Here is a 26,897-nt window from a genome sequence, read left to right as displayed (position 1 = left end):
TTAAACATACACACATACACACAAAGAGTGCCCAAACCACTGAGAAATACCAGGCAATTAAAATCCAACTAAAATATATGTCTTTGTTGGGGCCTAGCATCTTCAAGACTGATAAAGACATGATATAAGTTCACATATTCACACAGCTACCTGGCCAGTAGAGAACTGAGATTCAGTTTCCCTGGAAGAAAAGATGCTGGACTACGCCATCCACTGTATCTTCTGACAGCCAGGTGAATAAACAGTTCTGGCTACAGGTATAGCAATCAGTTGTTTGCTATATCAATTGAAAATGGTGCCAAGGCTCTATATTGGTAGTAGTGATTGAAAAGAGCTGGTAGAAATACTTAGTATTCTTGGTGGTAAAATAATACAGGTAGCCGAAAACCAAAAAATTAAAACTGCATTGGTTCTTCAGGCAAACTTTTTAAAAACAAAAACTGATTCAAACTGGTAGCTATAATATTTTGGGATATAACTTATGAACATACATGGTGTAACATCCACAAGTCAATTATGGACCTCAGAATTCTAGAGAAACAAACAAGCAGATCTGAAGTAACTTTGAACTACTGGGGGAGAAAAGGTAATCCAGATATAAAATCTATATTAAACCCGTTATTCTGAAATAAATTTTAACTTTTAATTAATTTACAAAAATGTCAGCCAACTATACCCAGCCTAACATTTTAACATAAACATGAATGACTAGTTATTAGAGGAAATCATGAATAATCAGAATTGCATCAAAGATGAGCATCTGAATTTCTCTGCTAATACTTCTAATTCTAGCACAAATTAGTGCTGTTAACTACTTCTTTCCCAATAACATGCTATTTTCATTTGTAAAAAAAATCTTTAATTATGCCAACTTAGTAAAATTCATTTCTTGTAAAAAAAATAACTTTAAATGGCTAGTTTTTCTGTAATCTTATCATTTTTACTGGAGAAGATGTAAGAAACAGTCTTTAGAAGTTTAACTGACCTTTATTCCTGATGGGAAGAGTAGTGGCAACATTGGCAGGTGGTTTGTCAGGCTCCTGTGGTGGAACAACCATGGGCAGTGCTTGAACTGGTACACGAGGAGCCTAAGACAAAGGAAACATTATATTTCTGCTTTCCCTACACACTACATTAAATAATATGCTTTAAATGAAGAACAAATTACAGAGACTAACTCAAAATATTTTTAATATGGCATGAATCTCAGACAATGATATATTTACTTAAAATACGTTGGTACCCAATTATTTTTCATGACACTTTTTTAATGGACTTTGAATTCAAATTGTTATTCTGACCATAAGAAAGCAAAGCAAAATAATATCAATCTAGAATTGAATATTAAACCAGATGTTCATTAACCATATCAAGTACATATCTTTAAAAAGAACGACGTGTTATAACAAAAAATAACCAATCTAGTTTAAACTGACACCATGAGCAAAAAGGGGATAAAGAAGATATGATATAAAATGCTTTTAGTTTTGAATCTTACCCTATTTAAATCATGGGATGGGGGGGTTAACTGAGTGACATCTGGTGGAGGGGCTGAAAGCAAGTTATTCGGATAGTCCAAAAGATAGCAAACAACACTTGTATGGCCACCTTTTGCTGCTTCTATCAACATAGTCGAGCCATCCTAAAAGAGAGGATGTGGAATGGGAAAAAATTTTAAATAAGTTAATTAACAGAACCATTAAGGAAGATAAAGCCATAGGCCCCAGACACATTAAAATCTTAAGTTTACTCTAATAAGACGAAAATGAATACCCTTAGAATGCCATCTATAAATAGAACTTTTGTAGATGATATTTTGTAATGTCAAAGAATGAAGAATTAATTCACAATGCTATCTGAAACATTTGAGTCACATACTTTTAAACGATGAGTAGGATCTGCCCCATGAGCCAGGAGTAGTTCCACCACTGCCAGATGACCCCCTGCACAAGCCAGGGACAGTACAGTATGATCATTATTAGCTGTGGTTCTATTCACATTTGCTCCTAAAACAGACAAGGCATGGAAAATCATGTTAAGAGATTTTCATTTCTTAAATTACAGTAAACTTCAAAATCATAAAGAGTAGAAAAACAGTATAATGAACCTCCCCCCCAATACCCATTACCCAGTTTCAACGATTATAAACACATGGTCAATCTCCTTTTACATATACCCACATCAGTTTTCTCCTCCCATCTTGAATTATTCTAAAGCAAATCCTAGACAAACATGATATAATTTCGTTCATAAATATTTCAGTAGGTATCATTAAAAGAAAAGGATAAAAGTATATCTTACTCCTAGTGTAATCACTGCTTCAAAAAAGCAGAATATGAAATTTTATCTATATTTTAAGTTCTTCAGTAGAAAAGATGACTAAAAACTAAAACAAAAAATAAACCACGCTGCCCTCTACGGGGTAAATATGTAGAGAATTAACAAGGAATAGAAAGTAATGGTGCTATCTTTTTTTCATTGGAAAATATTTGAAACTGAAAACAGGTATATTTCCCCCTCAATATGAATTCATCCCTGATTTAGAGCATTGTGCTAGACAATGTGGGAAATAAAAAAAAAAATAGCAGGAAGAAAGTGGAATCAGATTCATTAAAATTAACCATAGAAGAGAGAGGATAGTGATTATGCAAATAATCCCATTCTTGAGAACACTATAGTATAAACATACGTCACAAGTTAAGCATGTATTCAAATTGCTTAAAATAATTTGACCACTAAGCTATTTCTGATTTATTTTCTTTACCTACAAAATTACAAACAAGAGATCTTTAGTATTTCTGGTAGGAGAGAAATGGCATACATTGCCTTTTTAATCGTTTATGGCCTATATAGTCTTTCTTTTATCAATGTTGAATCAAAAGTAAAATCTTCAATCTCCTATACTTAAGATGATGAAATCTGCATGAAAAACTGTTTCAACTTGAACTTACATAGTAGACACTTAAGAAATAATTCAAAAGAATAATTTAAAGTAATAACATACTTTTGTCATTAAGGTTTTTGGTATTCAAAGTAGAATTACTGACCATGAATGAAAATCCTTCATGTATTTTGGCATATTTGTCACATTTCAATTTTGAACATTTTTTGTGCTATATTTATGATCCCCCTCTCTATATTTTACAAAGAAGGAAATTTGGGCCCCAGGAAATATAAAGTAGAAAAGTGACTTGTCCTCTAGTTACTCAGTGGCATCGACTTCATAAAAATCCTAGTTTCAAGATATATTATTACATGAACAGAACAGACTTTAAGTTATTTAAACCCCTGAAAGTTTTTCATAGAGAATTTCTTCTTTATAGGATGTTTATCAACTACCCACTCACAAAATCTCAGTAGAATCACCCTACCACATGATATCCAAAAATTGTACTTTACTCCTCAATCTCTAAATATCCAAGGGCAGAGGATACACACTTTTGGGGGAAAACTACTGCTTTACACAAACCTACCTTTACTAATTAAGAACTGAACTGTACAAACATGACCAGCTCTTGCAGCTTTCATTAAAGGAGTTCTTCCACCTTCAGATTCATGCTCCTGTTTAAAAAACACAGACTTAATTGATAGTTAACTGCTAGTGAACAATTATTTTTGCCATAAAAATCAAAAAGGAAAAGAATTGGACTAATTTATGAATCTAAGTATATTAAATATCATGCTTTGAAATAAATTAAGAAATATATTTTTAAATTAAAAAAAATCTCAAATTAGAAACATGTTCTACTGAAATAATTTAAGAACTGAATCCATCTGTGTAATTTTTCCTTCTCTCTCTACACAAAGGATTGTGGAACTTGAGACAGTGAATGGCACTCTAGCACAGCCCTCTCTAAATAATCAACATTATTAGTATTATCCTTATCTACTCCAAGTGATGTTCCTTTCGTAAGTTTGCATCCTACCTGTATGAATTTCTTTAAGTACATCACTCCCTCGCCTTATAGACTTCCCATCATCTCTATTTTATCTTATATAAAAACAACAAGGTCTAGTGATAATTTAAATATCGCTAAAACCATCAGTTATAAGATATTACTAGAGATTTCTGGATCTCAAAATGATGGAGACTCTACTGCATTCTTGTGATTGCTGGGTAATTGAGAACACTATTGGGGAAATTTTCAGATCTTAGAATATAAAGGTTTGAGAAAAAATACCTTTTATAAAGCATTATATATATTGTTTAACATTCACATCTGATGAATAACTTTTGATTTTTCTCTTAAGCTATACACTAGGTTGTTCTAATTGCAATTAACTAAGCAAGATTACATTGCTGTATGTTTCAAAGCCACTGTGGTCAACAGTGGAAGTACAGTTCCTAAGCTTCAAGCTCAAAATCTAATTAGGAAAAAATACGCACAAAACTAACTAGAATATAATGTGTGTAAAAAGCGCTTCAAGAGTTATACCAACAAATCAGAGCTGAAAGAGACCACAATAGTAATCTAATTCAATCCTCTCCTTTCATAAATGAGAAAAGAGAAGTTAAATAACTATTAAGTTTACAAAACTAATGAATAGAGGTGCCTGTTTCTGCCTGCATGTGAACTTCTGTCATAAACTATGAAATTCTACAGGAAAATACATTTGCTTATTGATCTCAGTTCCATGAACATATAGGTACTTACATTTTAACTAAAACCTACCTTTTCACGTCTCACCTCTACTCCCTCACAGGCTAAACTGGAAGACTATTTTCCCCATATACACTTGCTTTTATGCTTCCCTGTGTCTCAGGCTGTACTCATACTATTTCTTCCCACTGGAATACCTCTTTAGTCACGGCATTGCCATAGCTACCTTCCTAAACCTTACCCAGTCTAAAATATAACATCTTACATGACGTCTTCACCTCTTTCGAGCTTCTTTATTTTCTGTACTTTCCCTATGACATCTCTTTATAATCTACCTTATAATGACCTCACTATTTCATCCTTCAAATACTAAAAGTTATTTAAAGGGAAATATTATGTATTAAATACCTACCTTTTTCAACTCCTTTATTATTTAATAGTGCTCTAAACAATGTAGGCACAATTTATTTCCTAAGCTACAGTGAAAAGCCTCTAAGCTATGTTTGACTTTTTATACAATATCAGAAAAGCTTCCAAAAATAGGTAAGTACCTAAGAGAAAATTAATTTGTACTAATATATCTAATACAAAGTCTTCCATCTTTTGTGGGGGACTAGGGCTACTAGACTGGACAGTTCTGCTAACAAAGAAAATAATATGGACACCAAACAATGTAGGAAAAAAAATGTGACTAAATGAGATAAAGAATGGCAAAAAGGTCAACATAAAATTAGAAGAAATATCCTTTGTCTACAATATCCATAGAATTTTAAAATAATTTCTTGTCTTAGTTTTAAATATTAGGATTTAAAAAGTGATACAGCTTACCAGATCTGCTCCTGCCTGAAGTAAGACATCTGCTACATCAGTATGACCGTTTTCACAGGCATATGTTAGTGCTGTATCCCCTGTTGCTGTTGTTGCATGAACATTAGCTCCTGTAGTAGTGTTAAACAACATACAGACTTAATAAAAGAATCATAAGACATAAATGATGGACATAGAAATTTCTTCTAGATAAGCCATATTTCCTCAAATTAGACAAAATAGCCTTATCCATTTCTAGAAATAGGGAATATTGTCAGCATCTTTAAAAGGAAAAGAGAAAAAAAAAATTAGAAATAGATTACCGCTTGAAATTAAAGCTGCTGATACTTCAAACAGCAATAAGGTAAATTATTCAGAATAGACATGAAAGTTTACCACATTTTTTAACACAAATTCAGTGTATCATATCAGAAAAAGATTATTTGCATTATCAGCATTTTTACTTAAAAAAATCATGTCAAAATCTTCTCCCAAATGCAAAAATGCCTACCTGCAGCTAATAAGTATTTAACTAACTCCAAATGACCCTCTTGAGCAGCTTCCATTAAAGGGGTAGAACACCCTAGTTCTATATCAGCTCCCGCCTTAATCAGAAAGTCTGCCACTTCCAGAAAGCCTCCACAGCAAGCCAGAGTCAAGGCAGTTTCTTGAGTTTCTTCTGTCTGTGCATTGATATTTGCTCCTAAAATAAAGATTCTAATTATTTAAAGAAAGTCATTAACTTATTCCAGAGATAAGCAAAATACAATTGTTTCCTAATAAACTATACTTAAAAAATGAATGCTTAGATTATTTATTAAATAATAAAGTGCCTCTCCCTTACCCTGTTAGGCACTTAAAAATAAAGAAAACTATCAAAACCACATCCATCAGTCCATATTTGATGTACACAGCTGGAGTAAGATTTATTCAGCCAGATGGTACAAGTCAGGTGATAAAGGACTTAGAAAAATAAACTATATTCCCTCATTATAAAGATTCAAAAATAAGGATGATAAAGACGTTGATAATGATGATAATAATAGCTAACATTTAATACACTACTACCATTTGTCAGGCAATATTGACAGCATTTTACATGTTGTTATTAGCTCCACTTTACAGCTAAGGAAATTGAGATTAACCAACTTGCCCAAGGTCACAACATTATCATCATCACTACTACCACCATCACCATACCTAACACTTAACAGGCACTATGTGACAAACAGGGTCCCAAAAGCTTTAAACACACATAGCAACTCTCACAACTCTACAGATGGCAAAATTTAGGCACAGAGGGTTACAAACGTGCCTAAAGTTACAAAATTGGCAAGCAATGGAGCTGTGATTCAAACCTAAGAAATTTGCTCCAAAACCGGTGCTTTTAAAATTCAGTCAATATTCTCTCTCAATAAACAAATTTTTTTAAAATGTGCCATTCCTCTTAAATTTGTCTAAACAAAACGTTTACCCTAAAAGAGAGAGAAAAATAGGCTACAAATATGGATAGAGATGGGAGATTACTTCTAAACTTAAGGTATCTTAATACAGTAAAGTAGCTGTTTCACTTTTCCCAAAAGAGAACTCCACTGTATACTGAGCTCCCTGACAGCTTCTTAAATGTGCATTTTTTTTTTTTTTAAGATTGGCACCTGAGCTAACAACTGCTGCCAATCTTTTTTTTTTTCCTGCTTTTTCTCCCCAAATCCTCCCAGTACATAGTTGCATTTTTTTTTTTTTAAGGTGTGGGTCCTTCTAGTTGTGGCATGTGGGACGCTGCCTCAGCATGGCCTGATGAGTGGTGTCATGTCCACTCCCAGAATCCAAAACAGTGAAACCCTGAGCCACCAAAGTGCAGTGTGTGAACTTAACCACTCGGCCATGGGGCTGGCCCTTAAATGTGCATTCTTATCAAGTTAGTCCTTATGGCAGAATTTCCCACACTGTTTCATGAAAAACAGATATATCAAATATTTATCCCGGTATTCTGCCCCAAGAGAATTGTCTTAATATACTAGCTTGAGAAATGTTGAATCTCATATATACCCCATACAACCTACAAGCCTAACCCAACCCCAGTTCTCTCTGTTTTTATTCACACAGTACGTGATGGTTCTGAAAGCTCTATGTTAAAGAAGTCTAATTTGATGTTGTTTAGCACAGTATGGGAGCCATTTTCAAAGCAAACACTTTATCATTAGTTTTTGTGACAACATTTCATTACAAATCTCCTAGAAAGATGAAATATTGAAATTCAATCTTATAGAACTATAATCTTACATATTACACATTTGTGTGTTAGTGTCTTGATCAGTATGGTTACCTTGGCCTAGAAGTAATGCCACCATTTCTTCATGTCCTTCACGAGCTGCTTCCATCAATGGTGTATAACCTTCATCATTGACCTCCTCCAGGCTAGCTCCTCTTTCAATAAGTAAAGCTGCAAGTTCCACATGCCCACCACATGCAGCCAAAGTCAATGGTGACTCAAATGAATCAGCAGGCATGTTCACTTGGGCACCACTGTCAAGAAGTAACCTAGCTACTTCAACATGGCCATCCTAATTACAATGCAATTAAAAAAATTAAATCAGCACCATTAAAAAAATCTTAAACATATGAAAACTTCTCAATTACTAGACAATGACGTTTACTGGTCTCCATTCAAATAAGAATTAATAAATCTATATTTAACAGTTCAGAAGGCAAGTATTTATTAAGATTTATCTATATTTTTTAGTATATAATAGGAAATAGAGATTGAGGATATGAAACATGTAACAAAATGATAACTTCAATCAAGAAGCTTACTAACCACCAGGAAAAAAAAAGTAAGTACATGAAACAAGAGACCTCTGAGATAACATCAATACTGCATGGTATAAGCTTAAATGCTAAAAGGATAAAGTTTAGAAAGGGAAAGTAGGATTTCTGTAGAAACCTTAAGAAAAGCAAACTTTTGATTAGGTAGAAAAAGAAAAAGACAATAGTTTTGGAGGAGTAGGGGAATTGTGCATGATATGTTAGGGGAAGAGGAACACAATATGTACACAGTAGTTCCTGTCTTGTTTAACACTTAAATGCCAGTGAAAATTAAGAAAAAGAAAAAGAAGTTCTCTCATTATTTTCTGTCTCCTTTACTGGTCTCCCTTTCCCACAGCTTCCCTAACTATTGGCAACTCCAAGGCTCTCTTTTCCCCTCTTTTTTTCCTTTGATATACTTTTTCCTTCTGTGTATTACCTCACAGACATTTCATCATTTTCTGAACATGCCATGCCAATGTTGCCTCCATGCATGCCATATTAAACCACTGTTAATGTCTTTATTACCACAATTACTCTGCTGTTCCTTCAATTCAGAATTTTCTTCCTCCATAGCCAACTCCCACATTTCCTTTAAAGTCCAGTTTAAAACTTCAATCTCTTAGCCTCCAAATCTCTGGCCTCTACTATCTTTCATCGACTTACGACACTTCCAGTGGATGCTGGTTAGGTCCAAAGAATATTCCATTTTAATTTCTTAATTTACCTATAGGTTGTTTCCCTAGTGAGGGTGGCAAGGATGTGTTAAGTTCTGTATCATGGGGATATTACTGATGTGTTTTACACACATTATATCTCATTTAATCCTCACAACAACCCCAGAGAAAGATATTGTCCTCATATTAACAGATGATGAATTCGATATCTTCAAAGAAAACTTATGTTTGTTCAAAAGAATAACATACTAAAGCAAACAGTGGCATGGTAATAAGAAAAACAAAGATAACTCAAGTCTTAAATGGCCACCTAAAATTTTTTTAAATTACTAATTAAAATTAACATACTTTCAATAATCATTCTCTGAAAGGAAGTTGAGAAAAGAAACCAAATTCATTTGGGGCCTTTTTCTGTCTTTGGCATGCTTTTCTCATAAATTTGTCTATAATGTTACTCTGATCCATTTCTATGCCACAAATCACACACTGAGATACAGACCCATCCCCAAGTATAAACACTTAAAAGAGTTCTTAAAAAAGGAATTCAGGGCTCATGAAAGACCATAATAGAGGAGGAATTTTGTAACACAAATAATACTGTAATTTCAAATTTTTCATAAACTAAATTATTGGTTTGATGAACATGTTATTCTTAACATTATGTATATACTCTGTGGATTATATTCTCCTTTTATATTCTCGATCAACCTTTTAAAAAGTCACTTCTTGTGTCAACTACATAAAACCAGTATAGTTATATGAGGCTAAGAAAATGAAAGTAGTGCTGTAAAGTTTCAGAAAGCACCTCTAATAGAAGTTAATGTTGTACAACTGGCTCTGAAAACTATTGATAATTCAGTTAGCTGAGGTTCTGCTCCACACTAAGTCTATAATAAACAGAATCTTTAAACCCAAGGGAAAGGCACTCATTGGACAGTAATTCTGCTCTCTCTACCTAATATATAAATACATTTCACGTATGTATTTCACCAATCTTACCATGCAAGCCTCCATTAGAGCAGTGTGCATTTCATCTGTTTTATGCTCTTGATCTGCGCCTGCTTCCAAAAGAAACCGCACCATCTCTAGGTGTCCTAAAACAAAAGTGTTTAAGAGTACTTAAAAATACTTTATTATTCCAACAAATATAAGAAAAAATTACAATATTTTGAAAAGTTATATCTAACTTATAGCAATAAATTTATAATATTAAAGTCAGCTACAAGCCACTCTTGTTCAATACACCCCACTGTCCAATACAAATGATATGTGAGCTTTGCCATTCTATTCCTTACCCTGTTGCCCTAGAAACTGTTGCTACTAGAATCCTTGCTGCAGATGAGCAAAGATGCCATTAAAATCCAATACCTCTATATTCCTTCTACAACCTTTTAAGAGTCCAGGAATGCTATAGTTATTTTATTTACGCTATGGAATAAATTAGCTTTTGTGAACTAGTAGCCTGGGATGATGATAATTACTGAAGTTATTTCTTATGAGAAAATGTATTTTAAGTTTCAACAACTAACTCATAAACTTTTTAGGAACAACCAGTTTGTAAGTTAGGAACTGCATATATAAAAATATCCTTGAAACAATACCATTTAATTTACATTCATTCATTTATTTAGATATAAACAAACATATGTATATATATACACACATACACATACACTTGTATTTATGTAGTTTCCAATAAACCATATGCTTCAGTTCAGGTAAAGATACCTTATGAGCAGTTACACAGAAAAACTATATTTTAAAAAGGACTTCAGATACTATGCAAGAAACAAAAGAAAAATGACTAATTTTTTCCCCCAACTTTATTTACAATGAGCTGCAGTCAATTCTCAATCAAGTGGGACTGAGGGGAAGAAGTGGATGGTAGAATCATAGATAACCAGTTAAAACAAAACTAACTTCAGTGAGTAAGTATAGCACCTGCCATATTTTGTTTTTGCTAACTATCTCCCTCCCTTTCCTCTCTGAAATTCTCCCTTCCCAAAGATCCACAACAATGCTCAGTCTCAGACTGAGTTCTATCCCTTCCCCATCTCCTCCTTGTCAATCTATGTCCTAGGAGACCTCACCAGAAATAGAGGAAACAGAGAGGGTCCATGGATCCTTGGAAGCAGTAGAGATGTTCTCCACCAGCTCAGTTCTACATCCAGCTTCTAATTAAAGCCTGCAAGCCCCAACCTCAGATGCCCCATTTGGAAAGCAGGGTGGGGCTACAAGCAAAGGAGAGAGGGAAGAGTAGTTAAACGTAGCCCCATCTCAGAGTTCCTCTGGCCAGCTGGGACTCAGTAGTAAAATGCAGCCAGTTTCAGGCTCAGAAGTATTTGTGAGAAGAGAGAGGATGCCCCAAGGCTTAATTCCTCTCCTCCCAAAGCAGATCAGCCTCTGCCTAATTACCCAACAACTAGGGAAGTAAAGGACTTCAGCTGTGCTTCCTAACCATCCTTACTCTGAAAATCTGGTAACACCAGATAATCAAGAGCACTTTAGATTGAGCATATTTCCACATTTAACTTAATTTTTAGTTGTTTGTGTGCCTAATCATTATTTTAACCATGTTTTTAAAGGAAATTATTCCAAAAGACCTCACACAACCTTGGCCACTCTGAAATAGAATGAAACAAAACACCAGGGCTAGGACTAGGCTGAGGGATCAAAGTCTTGCGTGCAAAATTTAAGGAAGTATTCACTCACAAACTTGGGTAAGTGAAGATTCAGTCATTGAGAGTAAGTGCCTCCTTAAATTTTGTACCCAGCCTTGGAAGAGCATTGTCTCAGGGTCAAGAATTTATCACTTATTTTATGATACACAAACATGGCATAGCTGCAGATGGGATGAAACATTGAACTGAATGGCTATACAGACATAAAACTGTATGAAATTTGCTTTTTTAAAAATTTCCTTAATTTATAGCCATTTATCTGTCATAAAGGCGGAGTTTGAAAAATGTCTGGCTCTGCGGCTGTCTTTTTAGATCTAGAATCTACAGAATTAATTGAGACTAAGCATCTTTCCACACAACTATCTTGCCTTCCCAAAAGAGAGTATTTTTCTGTATTATCAATATTTTCAGGTTAGCTGATATTTAAAATATCATGCACCTCTTTTATACAGCTACATACAGGTAGGTGTTCTCAACTTCAACCAGCTCTTCCTTCTAAATTTATTAAATGTGTTGATGATACTTTATAATTGCTCTATTGAATTCAAAGTCCCCCCATACCACTTTTTATTTTCCTTTTCATATCTCTCCTTTGTCTTCAATTTTTCTCTCTCCTTCTTGGTATCACGAGAAATAGCGTTAAGTACCTTCCTGTTAACACATCATTCTGGCTACTTTTATTGTGTTTACTTTTAAAGTTAGAGGCTGAATACTTGGGGATTCAATAGGAATTCTTTTGTGTGAACCAGGCAAAAATTCTGATAATGCAAAATCATTCAAAAGTATAGTGCACATTAAAATTAAATGACTGTTTCTGATAAAACAACAGGATCAATTAAGAGTCATTTTATTGTTGACAATATTTATAATATTAAATTTATATTTTTAAAGTAATATTAAGCTTTTAAACTTCGAAGCACTTTTAAACACTTTCATTTAACAATTAATTACATACTACACACTATTATGACATTTTAATTTTACCTTTAATTAAAAAATATTATATAAAGTAATTGTCATTTCATGTGTTTAAAAACTTTGTTTTAAAAAACGTTTTAGGGCCAGCTCTGGTGGCCTAGTGGTTAAGTTCAGTGCACTCAGCTTCAGCAGCCCAGGTTTGGTTCCTGGACACAGACCTACACCACCCATTGTCAGTGGCCATACTGTGATGGAGGCTCACATACAAAAAGAGGAAGATTGGCAACAGGCTGTAGCTCAGGCAAATCTTCCTCAACAAAAAAAAAAAATTAAAAAATAAAAATAAGACATTTTATACTGTACCTTTGTAACAAGCTAATGTAAGGGCACTCTCTTTAAATTCATTGGAATGCGTATTAATGCCAGCCCCATTTTCTAGCAGCAATCTGGCTACTTCCACATGTCCAGCACTTCCAGCTTCCATAAGAGGAGTATGACCATTTTCATTATGGTCCTCAATACTAGCACCGGATTCCAAGAGCACCTTTACAACATCTACATAGCCTCCAGCACAAGCATATGTAAGTGCTGTATTGCCTATTTTAATGAAGAAAAACAAACACATTAACATAAAATACCAAAATAAAAGAGTCTAATTTAACATCAAGAAGAAAACTGAAATGGGAGATTATAATCATAATAAATTTAGATAATCTATTTATACATATATATGTATATATATATCATTCCTTTCCTCACTGGATTTCATCTTACTGAAATCAATTCTCTATTCTTTCCATTTAAAATCAGGGTCAAATACATATGAAAAAATCAGATACACATACCACAACTGTAAAGTTATTAAAGAAATGAGCAATTCTGAAACTAACTTTTCAGGTGAGAAAAAGTTATGTTCATTCTAACTTTCATCAGAGAAATGTTTCACAGGCTTTATTTTTTTTGGATTGTAATTATTAATCACATATAGATACACCTCATACCATTTCTTTTAATCATACATATTTGTTTTCACTACAACTTCAAACATCAGTTAACTGATCAAAGTTAAAGTAATTTCAGAAAGAGTCCTTCTTAATGAAAAAAATCTCCCATGTTACAGAAAAAAACAAAACAAAACAAAAAAACCTTCTGGGTAAAATAAGGATTTCTAAAACTCCTTCATATCAGAACCTGTAGACCTTAAAAATTATCTAAAATATTCAATAAATTTGAAAATCTTATATGAAGGAAATGTGTAATATTTTTCATATAATTTCAGAGCTTTTACACAAATCCATCTATGCCCAAGTTTGAAAGAAAACAAAATTAGTTTAGACTAAAGCTATGTCCCTTGTGGGACACAAGGTTTTCATATAATACTTTCTTTTTCTAAGTAGTTCATATACTTTCTTTTTGTGTCATGCCACAATTCAGCAACAGTAGGGCAATAACAGACCCAGCTTTTGTTCCACATCCTTCTTGTTCTCCCTATCTTCCCTTCCCTTCTCCCCCCAAAAACAGGAATCCTGGATTTCAGAACTGTAGCCCACACCTCTCCATTTCCAAGAGGGTGGTCCTTCTAACCGGGCCAGTGTTTAATCTAAAAGAAACTTACAAGGCCAAGTAATCGCCCTCATACACAAAAAAGGAGAAATTTCCTTCAAAATATCTTCTATATACTTTAAACCTAATGCACAGACTTATGCAAACATGTAACACTTATAATAAAAGAACTGCAAAAGTAAAACTAATGATCACTGATGCGAAATAATCATTACCAAAGAGCGTTAATATTTCAAAAAAGTGAAAAAGAAATACGCATAACCTGTTGAAGACTGTGCATTGACATCGGCTTTATGAGCTAGCAGCAACTTCACAATTTTGACATGTCCTCCATTAGCAGCAGCCATTAAAGGTGTAATGTCACCTTTGATTCCCCTATCTTCCACATTTGCATGCATTGCCAACAAAACCTTATGAAAGAAAATGTTTAAAGGATATTAGAAAATGATATTTTCGTCAAAAAGTTTTGAACATATATTTATGTTAACACCTACCTAGTCATACTATAGTAAAAGAGCCAATAAACACAAAATGTATCTAACAAAACTACTTGTTGAAATAAGCTTAATAGTTGAGTTTATTTCTTTACTAAGAAGGCCACATTAAAAAAATACAAAACAAAACAAAAAACATAAGCTTTATTTTGATAATACAAACCTGCGCAAGCTCATAGTATCCAGCAGAACAAGCTAAACAAAGAAGGCTCTCCCCTTCCTCGGTGTGTTCATTTACACTCCGCCCTTCAATGAGTAACTTTCGCACAGCATTTACATCTCCTTCTGAACAGGCTTCTGCCAAACTGCGGCTATTATAATATCAGAACATAAGAATACAAAAAATAACACAGCATGAGTATTGGTTTTTGAGTTTAATTTTGACAGTCACATGAAATAAGAATGATTATTTCAATATGATCCATAACAAGAAGAAAATCGAACATGACTCAGTTCGTTGTGTTTTTTAGTCTACATATAAAAGTCACTACCTTAAAATTACCAACATTACAAAATGTTTTCAGTTACGCAATTGAAAGATAAAGTCCAATTTACTTTAAGTGGAAAAAAAGAAAATTTTAAAAAAAAATTTTACAGAAAATCACATGAACAAAATACAGGTTATAATTATGCTTCTTTTTGTTTGGTCACTAGAAAATTTTTATGAAACTTAATAAAAAATATTTAATAAAATGGGTAAAACCCATACTAATTATAAAGGCCTAAGTTCTTCAATCAAGTAAAGGGAAATCACTAAGGAAAGTTGTGAGCATGTAATTTTGACAAACACATGAATAACTGATAAGGAGAGTCTTTTTTTTGAAATATTTATTTATGACATCATGTTTTGGGAAGTCTGAAAAATATCCAGGCAAGGCAAAGGCTGAAGTAAAGTAAAATGAATAGAAAAACTAGAGCAACAGAAAATCAGACTGAGAGTAAAGCGTTTGCCCTATAACCCTCCCCCAAAATTCCAACTATGGACATTTCTCAAGATTCTTTCACTTTTGGAGAAAATTCATTCTAAGAAAAACACTAAATCCAGAGCTATTAATTAAAATTATCTTTATTTCAAAAATAACTCAGTTCTTTTATCATCCTCTTGAAACATGGCCCTATCACTTCAGGTACTAAAAGCATTCATGAATAACCTCTTTTCTATACCTCCATTACTACTATCTAGACTCAAGAACATCATCTCAAGCCCAGATGATGGCAACGCCTCCTAAGCAGTCTCTTTTCAATGAGGGAACCAGAGATATCTTGTTTAAGGGAAAGTAGGTCAAGTCACTCTTTTGCTCAGAATCCCCCACTCACCTCTAATATCACTCACAGTAAAAGCTAAAATCCTTATAAGATCTGTCCAGCAGGAGTAACCCACACTTCTCCTTTTCACCTCTCTGGTTTTATCACCTACTATTCTCACTCTTACTCTTCTCATTTTAGCCACACTGGCTTTCCTGCTTTTCATCAAAAATGCTAATTAAGCTCCAACTCCAAGGTATAATTATTTGCTGTCCCTCTGTCAAGACAGCTCCTCTCTCAGACACAGCTTACTCCCTTACCTATTTCAAGTTTTTGCTAAAAAGCCACCTTTTAAGTGAGGATTTCCTTGACCACTCTATTAAAAATGCAACATGACCTCCAACCCCAAACAGTGCCTTAGCACTTCCCCATTCAATTTTTTCCCCATATTTCTTATCATTGTGTCCCATACTATGTATTCTACCCACTTGTTAACTGTATTGTCCCCTTACCAAAGTCAAAGTCTTGAGCAGCACTTAAGTTTGTCTCTTAATTTCCCATTTTATAGGACACTGACAGTCCCTAGACCCAGGGCTCTCTATCACCTTAAAGAAAGTTCGGGAGAAATCCTCCCCACAAGACATTTCCTGTATAAAAACATACCTTTTCTCTCTTTCAAGTGGTCTCTCATTCTCTCTCTCCCCTCAGGCACACAGCCCACTCTACTTTCCTAATTGGACTTTCATTCAATTTCCATATGTATATGCTAGCTTTAAAATAACCTTACAGGAACTGCTCTAGCAACAGTTGAACTTCAGAACTTGTGAGCAAAGTGTACATTAAATTTGGCACATGGCACCACACCGAACTAACGTGAAATCTGGCACATAGCACTCACTGCACTCCACTATATATCTCAAACTTTGCTGAATAAATCTGACTGTCATAAATACGGTCTACTGTTTGGCTGATAACTTCTAGTATTTTCAACGCCAAAGAATCTACGGCTTTATTTTTCTATTCTGTTTCCTGCTTAAACTAGCTTTAATATACTCTTCAAGGTGTTTTTAATTATCTCTCTTGCCAGTCTCTGTAGCCAACACATTAAGGAATATCTTGAGAATATCAATAATATTGTAGGCTAGTAAAACCAAATGTTAACTAAGGAATAGAATCTGAGAGTAACTAAAGAAGGAGAGTCAATCTATGAGAAGAATGGTAAAATAAATTTAAAAACACACAAAACTCTAGCTGAATGAAGATGAATACAGAGCCAAGAGAAACAGCAAATTCATACTCTTGTTAATACTATATAACCTATCTTTCACACTTTTTTTTAAGACTTTTTTTTTTTAAAGATTTTATTTTTCCTTTTTCTCCCCAAAGCCTCCCAGCACATAGTTGTGTATTTTTAGTTGTGAGTTCTAGCTGTGGCATGTGGGACACCGCCTCAACGTGGCCTGACTAGTGGTGCCATGTCCGCGCCCAGGATCCGAACCGGAGAAACCCTGGGCCACTGAAGCAGAGCGTGCGAACTTAACCACTCAGCCACGGGGCCGGCCCCTATCTTTCACACTTTTAAAAGACACTGCATTAAAACTTATTTTTTATTCTTTAAACCCATCCATGTACTCCTATTTTCTTAACTGTGTAAAGCCAACTGCTAAAATAAATAAAAAACCTCTTTTTAGAGGAAAAAAGGAAGCCTGTGAGGAGTGAAAAAAAGTAACATGTATGAATGATTCTTTCCCAGCTGCTTCCTTGGAGTTTAGATCCATGTTTCACTATACTATGCATAATTGTTTTTATATATTAGATGCTATGATTTTTATCGCATAGCATCATCAGAAAAATTTAAAAGGTCAAGTCAAAAAATATTTAATGAGCCCTTACTAACTGTAAAGTACTACATAAAAGGAATTGTAGAACATAAGAAATAAAGTCCCTGGGACTTACTCACATTCAAGTTATGGGAACTAGATCTATGACATTTTTTGAACATTCATTAAAGAAACAAAAACTGTCCCCTTTAAAATGGTCAGAATCCTGAAGGTGAACTGGAAAATGTCAAAACTAATCAGAAAGCATTTACTTCTTTGTCACCAAAACATTAAAAGAAAACAAAATCTAAATAACCAAAAAGTCTTTTATAACACATTGGCTAAGAAGTCAGCCTTGCAGTCAGACACTGGTGTCCTAGCTTTGCCACTTGTCACCTATTTGATCTTAAGTTACTTCATGAGTAAAATGAGAGTGAAAACAAAACCCATGCCTAAGGCTTTCTGTAAATATAAATGAGTCGTCACATGTAAAGTGGTTAGTATAGTGCCAGGCACAAAATAAATGCTCAGTAAATGATAGATTATTATTTTTAAGAAAATGATCACAGTGAAAATGTACTTACTTGTCCGACTGCCCTGCATTTGCTGTGCTTTCAGCTCTCATACGGGTAAGTGCAGCAGCAGCTTCATCCAACGCACAACTAACAGATGATGTCAACCTCCGGAGCACTTCAGGATCTGCAAAGGCTTTACCATCAGCCGTGGATAATTTGCCTATTCCTATTACATTATTTTCACACCAATATGGATACACCCAAAAGGAGAAACAAAGCAAAATTTAAGTTACTTAACTCTATAGATGATAACAATCTTCAAATGGTACATTGGACATATAGATTGCCTGCCCTGAATCTTTTGGGAAATCACTCTTCTCCACTTCTCTAATAATCTTATTCCTTCCCTGTGGTCCATAAGTGCCTGTTACTCTGTGGTGCTAGAAATGGGTCTTTGGCCTGCGCTGGGACAATTCGGCCCACTCAGACCCCTGCCATAATTTTGGAAGAAGAATCTATGTTCAAAGGTTGCTAAATTGCTAAGATGTGAGTCATGAGCTATTTGGCCACGTTTATCATCACAAAGAGAAAAAAACTAGCCAAAATAAGTCAACGTAGAGGAAAGTAGAACAGAGAAATAGAAAGGAGACAGAGTCCTGATAAAGTTATTTTTGACTCATTGACACTAGTAGTACCAGAAGCCAGCACCATCCCTATACTTTTGGCAAAGGACCAACTTTAAGAAAGGTAAGTCGGGCTACTATCACTTGTGACCAAAAATGGCCTAATAAAACACTATATGCTATATAAAAGAGAATACCTATTTACCTCAAAGTATGACTACAACTTATTACATATACTCAATTATATCTAAAAGCACCATATCTAAAAACTATTCAGAATAGCAAGAAAAAAAAAATTTTTCAAAAGCAGAAATGGTTAGTAACCATCTGCAAAAAACATAACTTGTTGCTTTTCCAGGTATCACTATAAAGCAAGATTATCTCTACCTTTTCTTACTCTAACTCAGTGGTGCTTAATCCAGACTGCCCATAAGCAGAGCTTTTCAAAAATGCATCTATATCTGTTGAGCTGTCCTATTTCTAAAGATGTAATTCAGTAAGTAGGAAGTGGGGCCTACACATTTACATATTTTAATAGCTCTAAGGAGATTTGATGCATGGCCAGGATTAAGAACCTCTGCTCCAACTTGAAGATAAACATCTAATGTTATGATGGATATTAGAGAACCCTGCTACCCAAAATGTGGTCCATAGACTAGACGCATTGCTATCATTTGGGAGCTTGTTAGAAATGCAGGATCTCAGATTTACAGATTCTCAGATCCAAGATTTACAGATCCAAAACCAGCATTTTTAAAAAAGATTCCCAAGTGATTCAGATGAACACTAAAGTTTAAGAAACACTACTATACGTCTTAAGACAAAGTATTTAACTAAGATATAGACCAAAAAGACCACTTAAATGGCAATAATAAACGTATTAGTGCAGATTTCTTGTAACAGTGGAAGAGCTCAATGATATCATATAAATCTGTGTTTAAAGTTTGTAAAAGAAAAGTTTATACTTGTTTGCTTTTCTTTCTGAAAAATCCAAGATATCAAACATTACATCTTATGGAACCAAAAATAAATCTGGCAAGAAGCCTTTATGATTTTAGATATAACAAATGTTCAGACCAATCAAATCAAGTATCTGCTACAATCAAGATGTGCAAAGGATAAAAGGATATCAGTCTTGATCTAATAAGACTAATACCTATCGTATAAATTGTGTCACTAATAAGAGCAGCCAACCATAGTCTGAACCTGCTATAGTAGTACTTATTCAATAAGATATCCATGGTAGGTTAAGTATCCTAAGGCACTACTGTGACCAAGGTCACAGATAAATTTTCACATGAGACCATTAATTCCAATTTTTTAGCCAGCTCAGATCGGCTATATAACAACTATTTGTCAATGATAGCAACAGAACTAGGCAAGAGGATACGTCTGGATCAGCAGAAAGTAATCACTGCTTCAAAAAAAAGAACACTGAAAACAAAATATTCCATATTAAATTTTTATCAACTCTCTTATCTTCATAAGTAAAGATAACTATTTTAGTAAAGATAACTAGAAAGTAACCTAAGATATAAATGGTAATCTTCCAAATGAATAGTGACTGAAATTAATTTATTCTAGCTACTCTGGATTATGGTGATCCTTTTTTACTGGTCTTACTCAGTTATTAGATATTAATCAGTGAACATTAAAAAACAGAAAAGATATGTGATGATCAGATTATTCTCTCCAAATTGACATTTAATCAACTGAACAACAGAACCATATAACTTCAGAGAGAAGATGCATTAAAAGATTAACTAGATAGATGTCTTTAAGATAATTATTTTTCTCCTTTTTCCTATTAGAGCTTACTCAAGGGAGAAGTGAAATACAAGAAGAACTCCATCTTTGATAAAACTAGGAGAAATTTGTAAATCTAAGCTAATATTTATGAAGACAAAGTAAATAGGAAATGTAACTGACCTAGCAAAACAGAATAAATGGAAATACAGATATCAAAGAGAAACAAAGTGATCAGCCCAAAAGGACACAGGTGTTACAGGTAGAAGATACAGGTTGAGGCTTGGGTCAGAAAATAGAGACTGGCTGAACACCTGTGAAGAGCAGTCAGACACTTAGGACTCAATCCCCAAACTGCACAGCCGGGTGATTATTCTCTAAAGAAACCAAATCAGAAAGGTCCTGGACTAGGAGACATTAGGTATAGAGAAGGAGATGAGATACTAAATCGAAAATGAGGATTAAATGAACATATGCATGATAAACAGTGAGATCCTCAGCCCCCTTCCCACTCTCAGCTCTCAAAATGCTGGCAGCCAGGTTTATTATTCATCAGACAAAAACTGGCAGGCATGTCTCTCAAGAAAATGAACAGCCACAGAGAAAAGACTTAAAGATACTGACATTTGGGGGTCCTCAAAGAAATGAAGGGTCTCTGTCCAACCAAAATGTACTAGGAATTCTAAAACATTCCCAAGATTACCCAGCTCTGGTGTACACAATAAACAATCCTTGTGACTGTGAATTTGATATTTTATCCTCATAATTAGGTGATATTGTATGGCACAACTGACCTGAAGATAGGGATGTTATCTGGTGGGCTGACCTTATCACATGAGGCCATGAAGAGCAAAGAGATTTGTTTGGCTGACCGGAGAAAATGAAGTCAGAGAGTGAGAGCAGGAGAAGGATTCCATGTGCTGTGCTGGCATGAAGATGGAAGAGGCCACATGTCGAAGAATGAGGGCAACCTCAAGGAGGTGGGAGCAGCCCCAGCTGCCAGTTTATAAGGAAAACAGTATCTCAGTCCTACAGCTCCAAGGAACTGAATTCTGCTACCAACAACAATAAACCTGAAAGTGGATTTTCTCCTATAGCTTACAGATGAGAACTCAGCTCAGGTGACACCTTGATTTCAGCCCCTGAGACCCTGAGCAAAAGAATCTACCCACGCTGTGTGCCCAGATGTCTTATCTACAGAAACTAAAAGATAGTAAACGAGTGTTGTGTCACACTGCTACGGTTATGGTAAACTGTTGTGCTGCAATAGGAAGCTAATTATATTATATATGTAACATATCATATATAACAAACACTTTATAGTGAAACCCACCAGTTGACAAAATATGCATGTACACCTTCCAATTTAACTTCTTAAGGCCTTGCTATTTATTACAAACAAAATCCAGGGTTGACCAGCCATATGAAGAAAATCTTAAATGTGAAAGATGCCAAAAATATTCAAAATGAGAGCAAAATTTTAAAATGCCAAAAATTGTAATGCTTTGGAGGAGTAGGGAAAAAGTAGGAGAGAGAGAGAATATCATAAATAAGTGTGGCGTCAAATTTCCAAACTTGCAACACCAGAAATTCGGAGACAATGAAGCAGTAACTTCAAAAGTCTGAAAGAAAGTGATTTTTAAACTAGAATTCTATACCTAGTCAAACTACCAAGTATGAGGACAGTATGAAAGGCATTCTGAGACAATGTCTCAAGCACCCATTTTTTTTTTTACCTCTCAAGCATCCTTTCTTAAGACGTCTAAACCATAATCTATCTCAGTATCACAAAAAAGAGAAACCGACAGAGTACCTATGTGATAGATAAGGAAATATATACACCACGAATGACTATCCTCACCAAAAACAAAGTGAACCTGGATCCGATCAAATATCTAGATCTGAGTTCTGATTTGCAGGAAATACAACACACAAAGGTACAACTGGTAAAATCTATAAAGTGGGACAAATCACTCCATTTCTTCAACAAGTAAGTAGAACATAAAGGAAGAAACAGAAGGAGGAACTGTTACGATTAAAAGACACTTAAGAAAAATAATTAACATCAAAACCATGTAAAACTTGTTTGAATCCCAATTCAAACAAACAAAACTGTAAAAAGACTTACAAAACAACTGGGGAAATCTGGACACTGACAGGATATTTGGCAATATTAAAGAATTACTTTTTTTTCTCTAGATATGCAATGGTATTATGGTTATATTTCTTTTTAAAAAGTTCTTAATATAGAGATACATACTAAAGTATTTATATATGAACTTATATGATGCTTAGATTTGCTTTAAATTAACATGAGGGTGGGGAGTCAGCAGGGGGGTAATGAGTAAAGATGAAACAAGATTGTCCATACTTTGACAGCTATTGAAACTGAATAATGGATATGCCAAGGATTCATTATGCTATTCTCTCTGGGCTTGAATGTGAAATTTTTCACTTAAAAAAAGAAGGAAATAAAGGAGGAAGGGGGGAGAACTGAGAGAGAGAAGGAAGGCTAGCTTGTTAGCTACTGTAAAGAAAACAGAAAAAATGGGGAAAATACAGAAATAAGAAAAGTGAAGCAACTATTAGCATCCTAGAAAAGGAACTCTATCTCCAAAAGCAGGTCCTTCTAGCTTAAATCTACTTTCATGTAGCATCTTGAACCTGGTTCTGCCTCTTGGGGCCACAGAAAACAAACACCCCTCCTGTACTCAATCTGAGTTTTCTCACCTTCAGGAGAAACAGTACCTCTTCCTCTTATGACACATTTTCAAATAACTTCACAATCCTCATTTCTCTCACATAAACTTCTACAGCAACATCAAATTTCTGAAAAATGCTAAATTATCTCTCAACTACTCTGTATAAACAGTTTTCTACACTCAAGAATAGGACCTTGCCTGTGCCTCAACTACGTTTTCATCTATATTTGGTCAAAATCCCATTAATGATCCACTCTAGAATTTTACCCAGGATAGAAATCAAACTTAACAACGAATTCTTCAAATATTTAGATGATGTGTTAAAAGATATTTATTGAAATGATTACCAAACAGTAGTAGGTCAGTTTTATGCTAGAATAAAGTAACAGTTTACATGCATTGCATGTACAATATATAGTACATTGGGGTGCTCAAACCATGAACAACTAATGTTCACAGTATATTTATGTCTACCTTAGAAAAGTTAAGAAAATATATGGTTATTAAAAATGATCATAGAGGGGCTGGCCCCGTGGCCGAGTGGTTAAGCTCGCGCGCTCCGCTGCAGGCAGCCCAGTGTTTCGTTGGTTCGAATCCTGGGCGCAGACATGGCACTGCTCATCAAACCACGCTGAGGCAGCGTCCCACATGCCACAACTAGAAGGACCCACAACAAAGAATATACAACTATGTACCGGGGGGCTTTGGGGAGAAAAAGGAAAAAAATAAAATCTTCAAAAAAAAAAAAAAAATCATAGAAATTTAGTTACTATTCCCTTACATTTAAGGCACATTATATATATATGTATATATGGTGCTAAATCTTTGATTATGTATATAATCTCTAATTAAAATACTGTTCTTATGGGGCTAATTTAATGATGATCCATTTTATAAAAATATAATGATGATCCACTTTACAAGGTCTCAAGAGAGAGTTTACAACAAAAAACTGGGCTAATTATATACAGTTGATTCTCATTATTCACGGTAGTTATTTCTGTAAAGTCACTGGAAACACTGAATTAATGAATACTGAATCATTGCTCCTATGGGAAATACAGGGCTAGGTTCCTGCAAGCCTCTGGTCACAGCATTTGCATTAACTAATCAATACACAAGCTTGTTTTATGTGTATTTTTGTTTAAAGACAACCTTATTTAATACATAGTTGATTCACTAACACTGAACTCATGGCCAAAAGCACTGTAACTCAAGCCTGAAAGCTTATCTAACACAGTTATTTTCTCCATCAGGCACATCACAGCATTCTCACATTTGGGAACACTAGACAGTACTTCAGCATTACACTTGGGGGCCATTTTAAACCGCAAAATCACCAGCAAAAGGCAGAGAAATGTGAAAAATGTGGCACTAGGTAGATTGTGAAAAAGACATGGGTTAACACTACAAAAGCTGAAACAAGAAGGCAGAGTATCACCTTATTCCATCTCAGTGAGGAACATGTATGTAGGACAAGTCAAATTTTTCACCATTCTGTGCCTTTCTATCAAGAACCATGCGTGAAAGTGCTGCGAGTACTCATTTCGGGGTACAAATACATTTTATCAAATAGGCAAACTCACAAATATGGAATATGGGACAAATGAAAATCGACTGTATAAGAAGTTCCTCTTTATTAGGTTGACAGTAACATGTGGATTTTACTCTGGTAATAAAAATATACTTTAATGAAACGTCCCATATAATTCTCCAGAAAGTAATCCATTAACCTTTATGAGTAGTATTATATTAAATATCCAAGATCATACATATATAATAAGAGACGTTTTTGAGATTTATGAATAACTCTGAAAAATCACATAGACTTATTACACATGTAGAGTTTGCAGACTTACCTGCAGCTTCTAGTAAAGCTTCCAGTCTAGCTTGTGTTTCTGGATCTACTGTCCTGAGGTCTGCACCATCAGCAGTACCTGACAAGAGCAACTTGGAAGCCGTTTCCAGCATTGGATTTTCCAAATCATCCTGATCCAAAATAAAGGACTCCACCTAGAAAACAAACACAAAATAGGAAGGAAGGGAGGAATGAAAGGAGAAAGGGAAAGTGGGAAGAGAAACAGAAGAAAAAGGAAGAGGAGAGAAAAAAATATTTTAACGTAAATATCAATGATAAATACAATGCAATTCTAAATAAATACATAGGCCCACTGTTTAACTAAAGGAGAAAATTGCACTTGTAGAAGAATTTAAGAATGTATTATTCATACGCAGTCTAATTTTTTTTCTCTGGAATCCTTTAATTTGGCGGGGCATGGTGGGGTAAGGGAAAGTTATGAGGTTAATGCTTAGCTTATGAAACCTTTGGCTTTGGTAGAGGACCTAAATCAGCTGTTCTTAAATGTTTTACTCTCAGGACCCCTTTATACACTTATGAAGTACTGGGCTCCCGAGGACTTCATATAAGGACTATATTTATTAATATTTACCATATTAGAAACTAAACTAAAATATCAAAAAATCACCTTCATTAATATCACCACTGGTTTCATAAAGCTGTCAAGCCCAGGCAATTACAATTTCCAACATTCTAATTTGTGCTTGAAAAGCTTAATTTTATCATTGGCAACAAACACTGCTGATTGTTTTTCTTAAAGTGCCATACACTCAATTAGATCATTTCTGAGAACGTCTGCCAAATACTCAAGTTTGAGAAGCACAGTGTGTCTATCAGTTATATTTTCCAGCAAAAATGGCATTTCACAGAAAAAGAAGTGGCTAATTCACCTCACATCTCAAAAAAAGTGCTTTTCCTTCAAATGCCATACTTTCATATGCAGCAGAAGTGCTTTATGTGGACTTCCCATTTTGTCACACACAGTAATAGTAAAAGGACACATTCAAAAGTGGAGATTTCAAGAAATTAATATTTCTTGATTAAATTAAGGTTATTCTTAAGGTGAAACTGGCTTTTTATTTTTTTTAACTGTAAGTACATGGCAGTGAAGAATTCAATACCTGTAAAATTTGGTACTATGGCCTTGATTAAGAGGCCAGTAGTTTTACCTACCATTGCTTTTGCATCATCAGTACAAATGTCAACATAATAAAAAAGGGAAATGACATTTCAGCATTGTGATGAAAATAGTTTAGACCTCTTGGACATCTTGAATGGTCTCTGAGACCCTGAGGGGTCTGAGGACCATACAGTGATAACAACTAATGAAGTAACATACATCAGATTCAATCGAAAGAAATTTAAAGAACTAGAAAATAGCAAACTCCTAAGATATGGGGAAAAGTTTTGTTTTCACATCCCTTACCAGAGTGCCGATTACAAATAGGTACTAAGATATATTCTTTCCTGTTTACTGATAAAAAGTTGATTATTATTATACAAAATATCACTAACTTGATCAGGGGAAATTTATTTCACAAATCTAAGGTACTTCTAACACTGTAATAACTAAAATAGATGTAAAAGTAATTATAACCTAGAACACAATTACATTCATGCCCAGTATCTAGATGTCAGAAATAAAAAAAAATAAACCTTAAGAAATAAATTCTCAACCACTATAACACCAGAAACTCTACACTGTTCCATCTTTGAAAGTAACCTATCTACTAACTAGGCATAAGTACTATATTTAATCAACACATATTTAATACTGAACGTCAAACTTGTGGGGAAACAATATGTTTCTCTACAAATTTCCATTAAACTAACACAGTTTAA

The 26,897-nt window shown here is 34.4% G+C and overlaps 1 protein-coding gene across 7 annotated transcripts in view; it reads right to left on the bottom strand.

Moving 5' to 3' along the window:
- The window catches only part of ANKRD17 (ankyrin repeat domain 17), a 161,865-nt gene that overhangs the window by 61,493 nt on the left and 73,475 nt on the right, over nt 1-26,897 (bottom strand). For all 7 annotated transcript variants that reach the window (XM_046657012.1, XM_046657013.1, XM_046657017.1 and 4 more), the window contains exons 2-14: nt 25,057-25,210; nt 18,196-18,352; nt 14,710-14,857; nt 14,315-14,462; nt 12,853-13,086; nt 9,890-9,984; nt 7,735-7,972; nt 5,920-6,111; nt 5,430-5,539; nt 3,474-3,561; nt 1,879-2,006; nt 1,499-1,642; nt 986-1,088 (exon numbers count right to left, since the gene is read on the bottom strand). In XM_046657012.1, coding sequence (XP_046512968.1) covers nt 986-1,088; nt 1,499-1,642; nt 1,879-2,006; nt 3,474-3,561; nt 5,430-5,539; nt 5,920-6,111; nt 7,735-7,972; nt 9,890-9,984; nt 12,853-13,086; nt 14,315-14,462; nt 14,710-14,857; nt 18,196-18,352; nt 25,057-25,210 — 1,939 coding nt within the window. The remainder of the gene's footprint in view (nt 1-985; nt 1,089-1,498; nt 1,643-1,878; nt 2,007-3,473; nt 3,562-5,429; nt 5,540-5,919; nt 6,112-7,734; nt 7,973-9,889; nt 9,985-12,852; nt 13,087-14,314; nt 14,463-14,709; nt 14,858-18,195; nt 18,353-25,056; nt 25,211-26,897) is intronic.

Source organism: Equus quagga, chromosome 3 (assembly GCF_021613505.1).
Source record: "Equus quagga isolate Etosha38 chromosome 3, UCLA_HA_Equagga_1.0, whole genome shotgun sequence".
Classification (NCBI taxonomy): Eukaryota; Metazoa; Chordata; class Mammalia; order Perissodactyla; family Equidae; genus Equus; species Equus quagga.
Note: the sequence above shows the minus strand (reverse complement) of the source record. Positions and strands in the feature narration are given on the sequence as shown.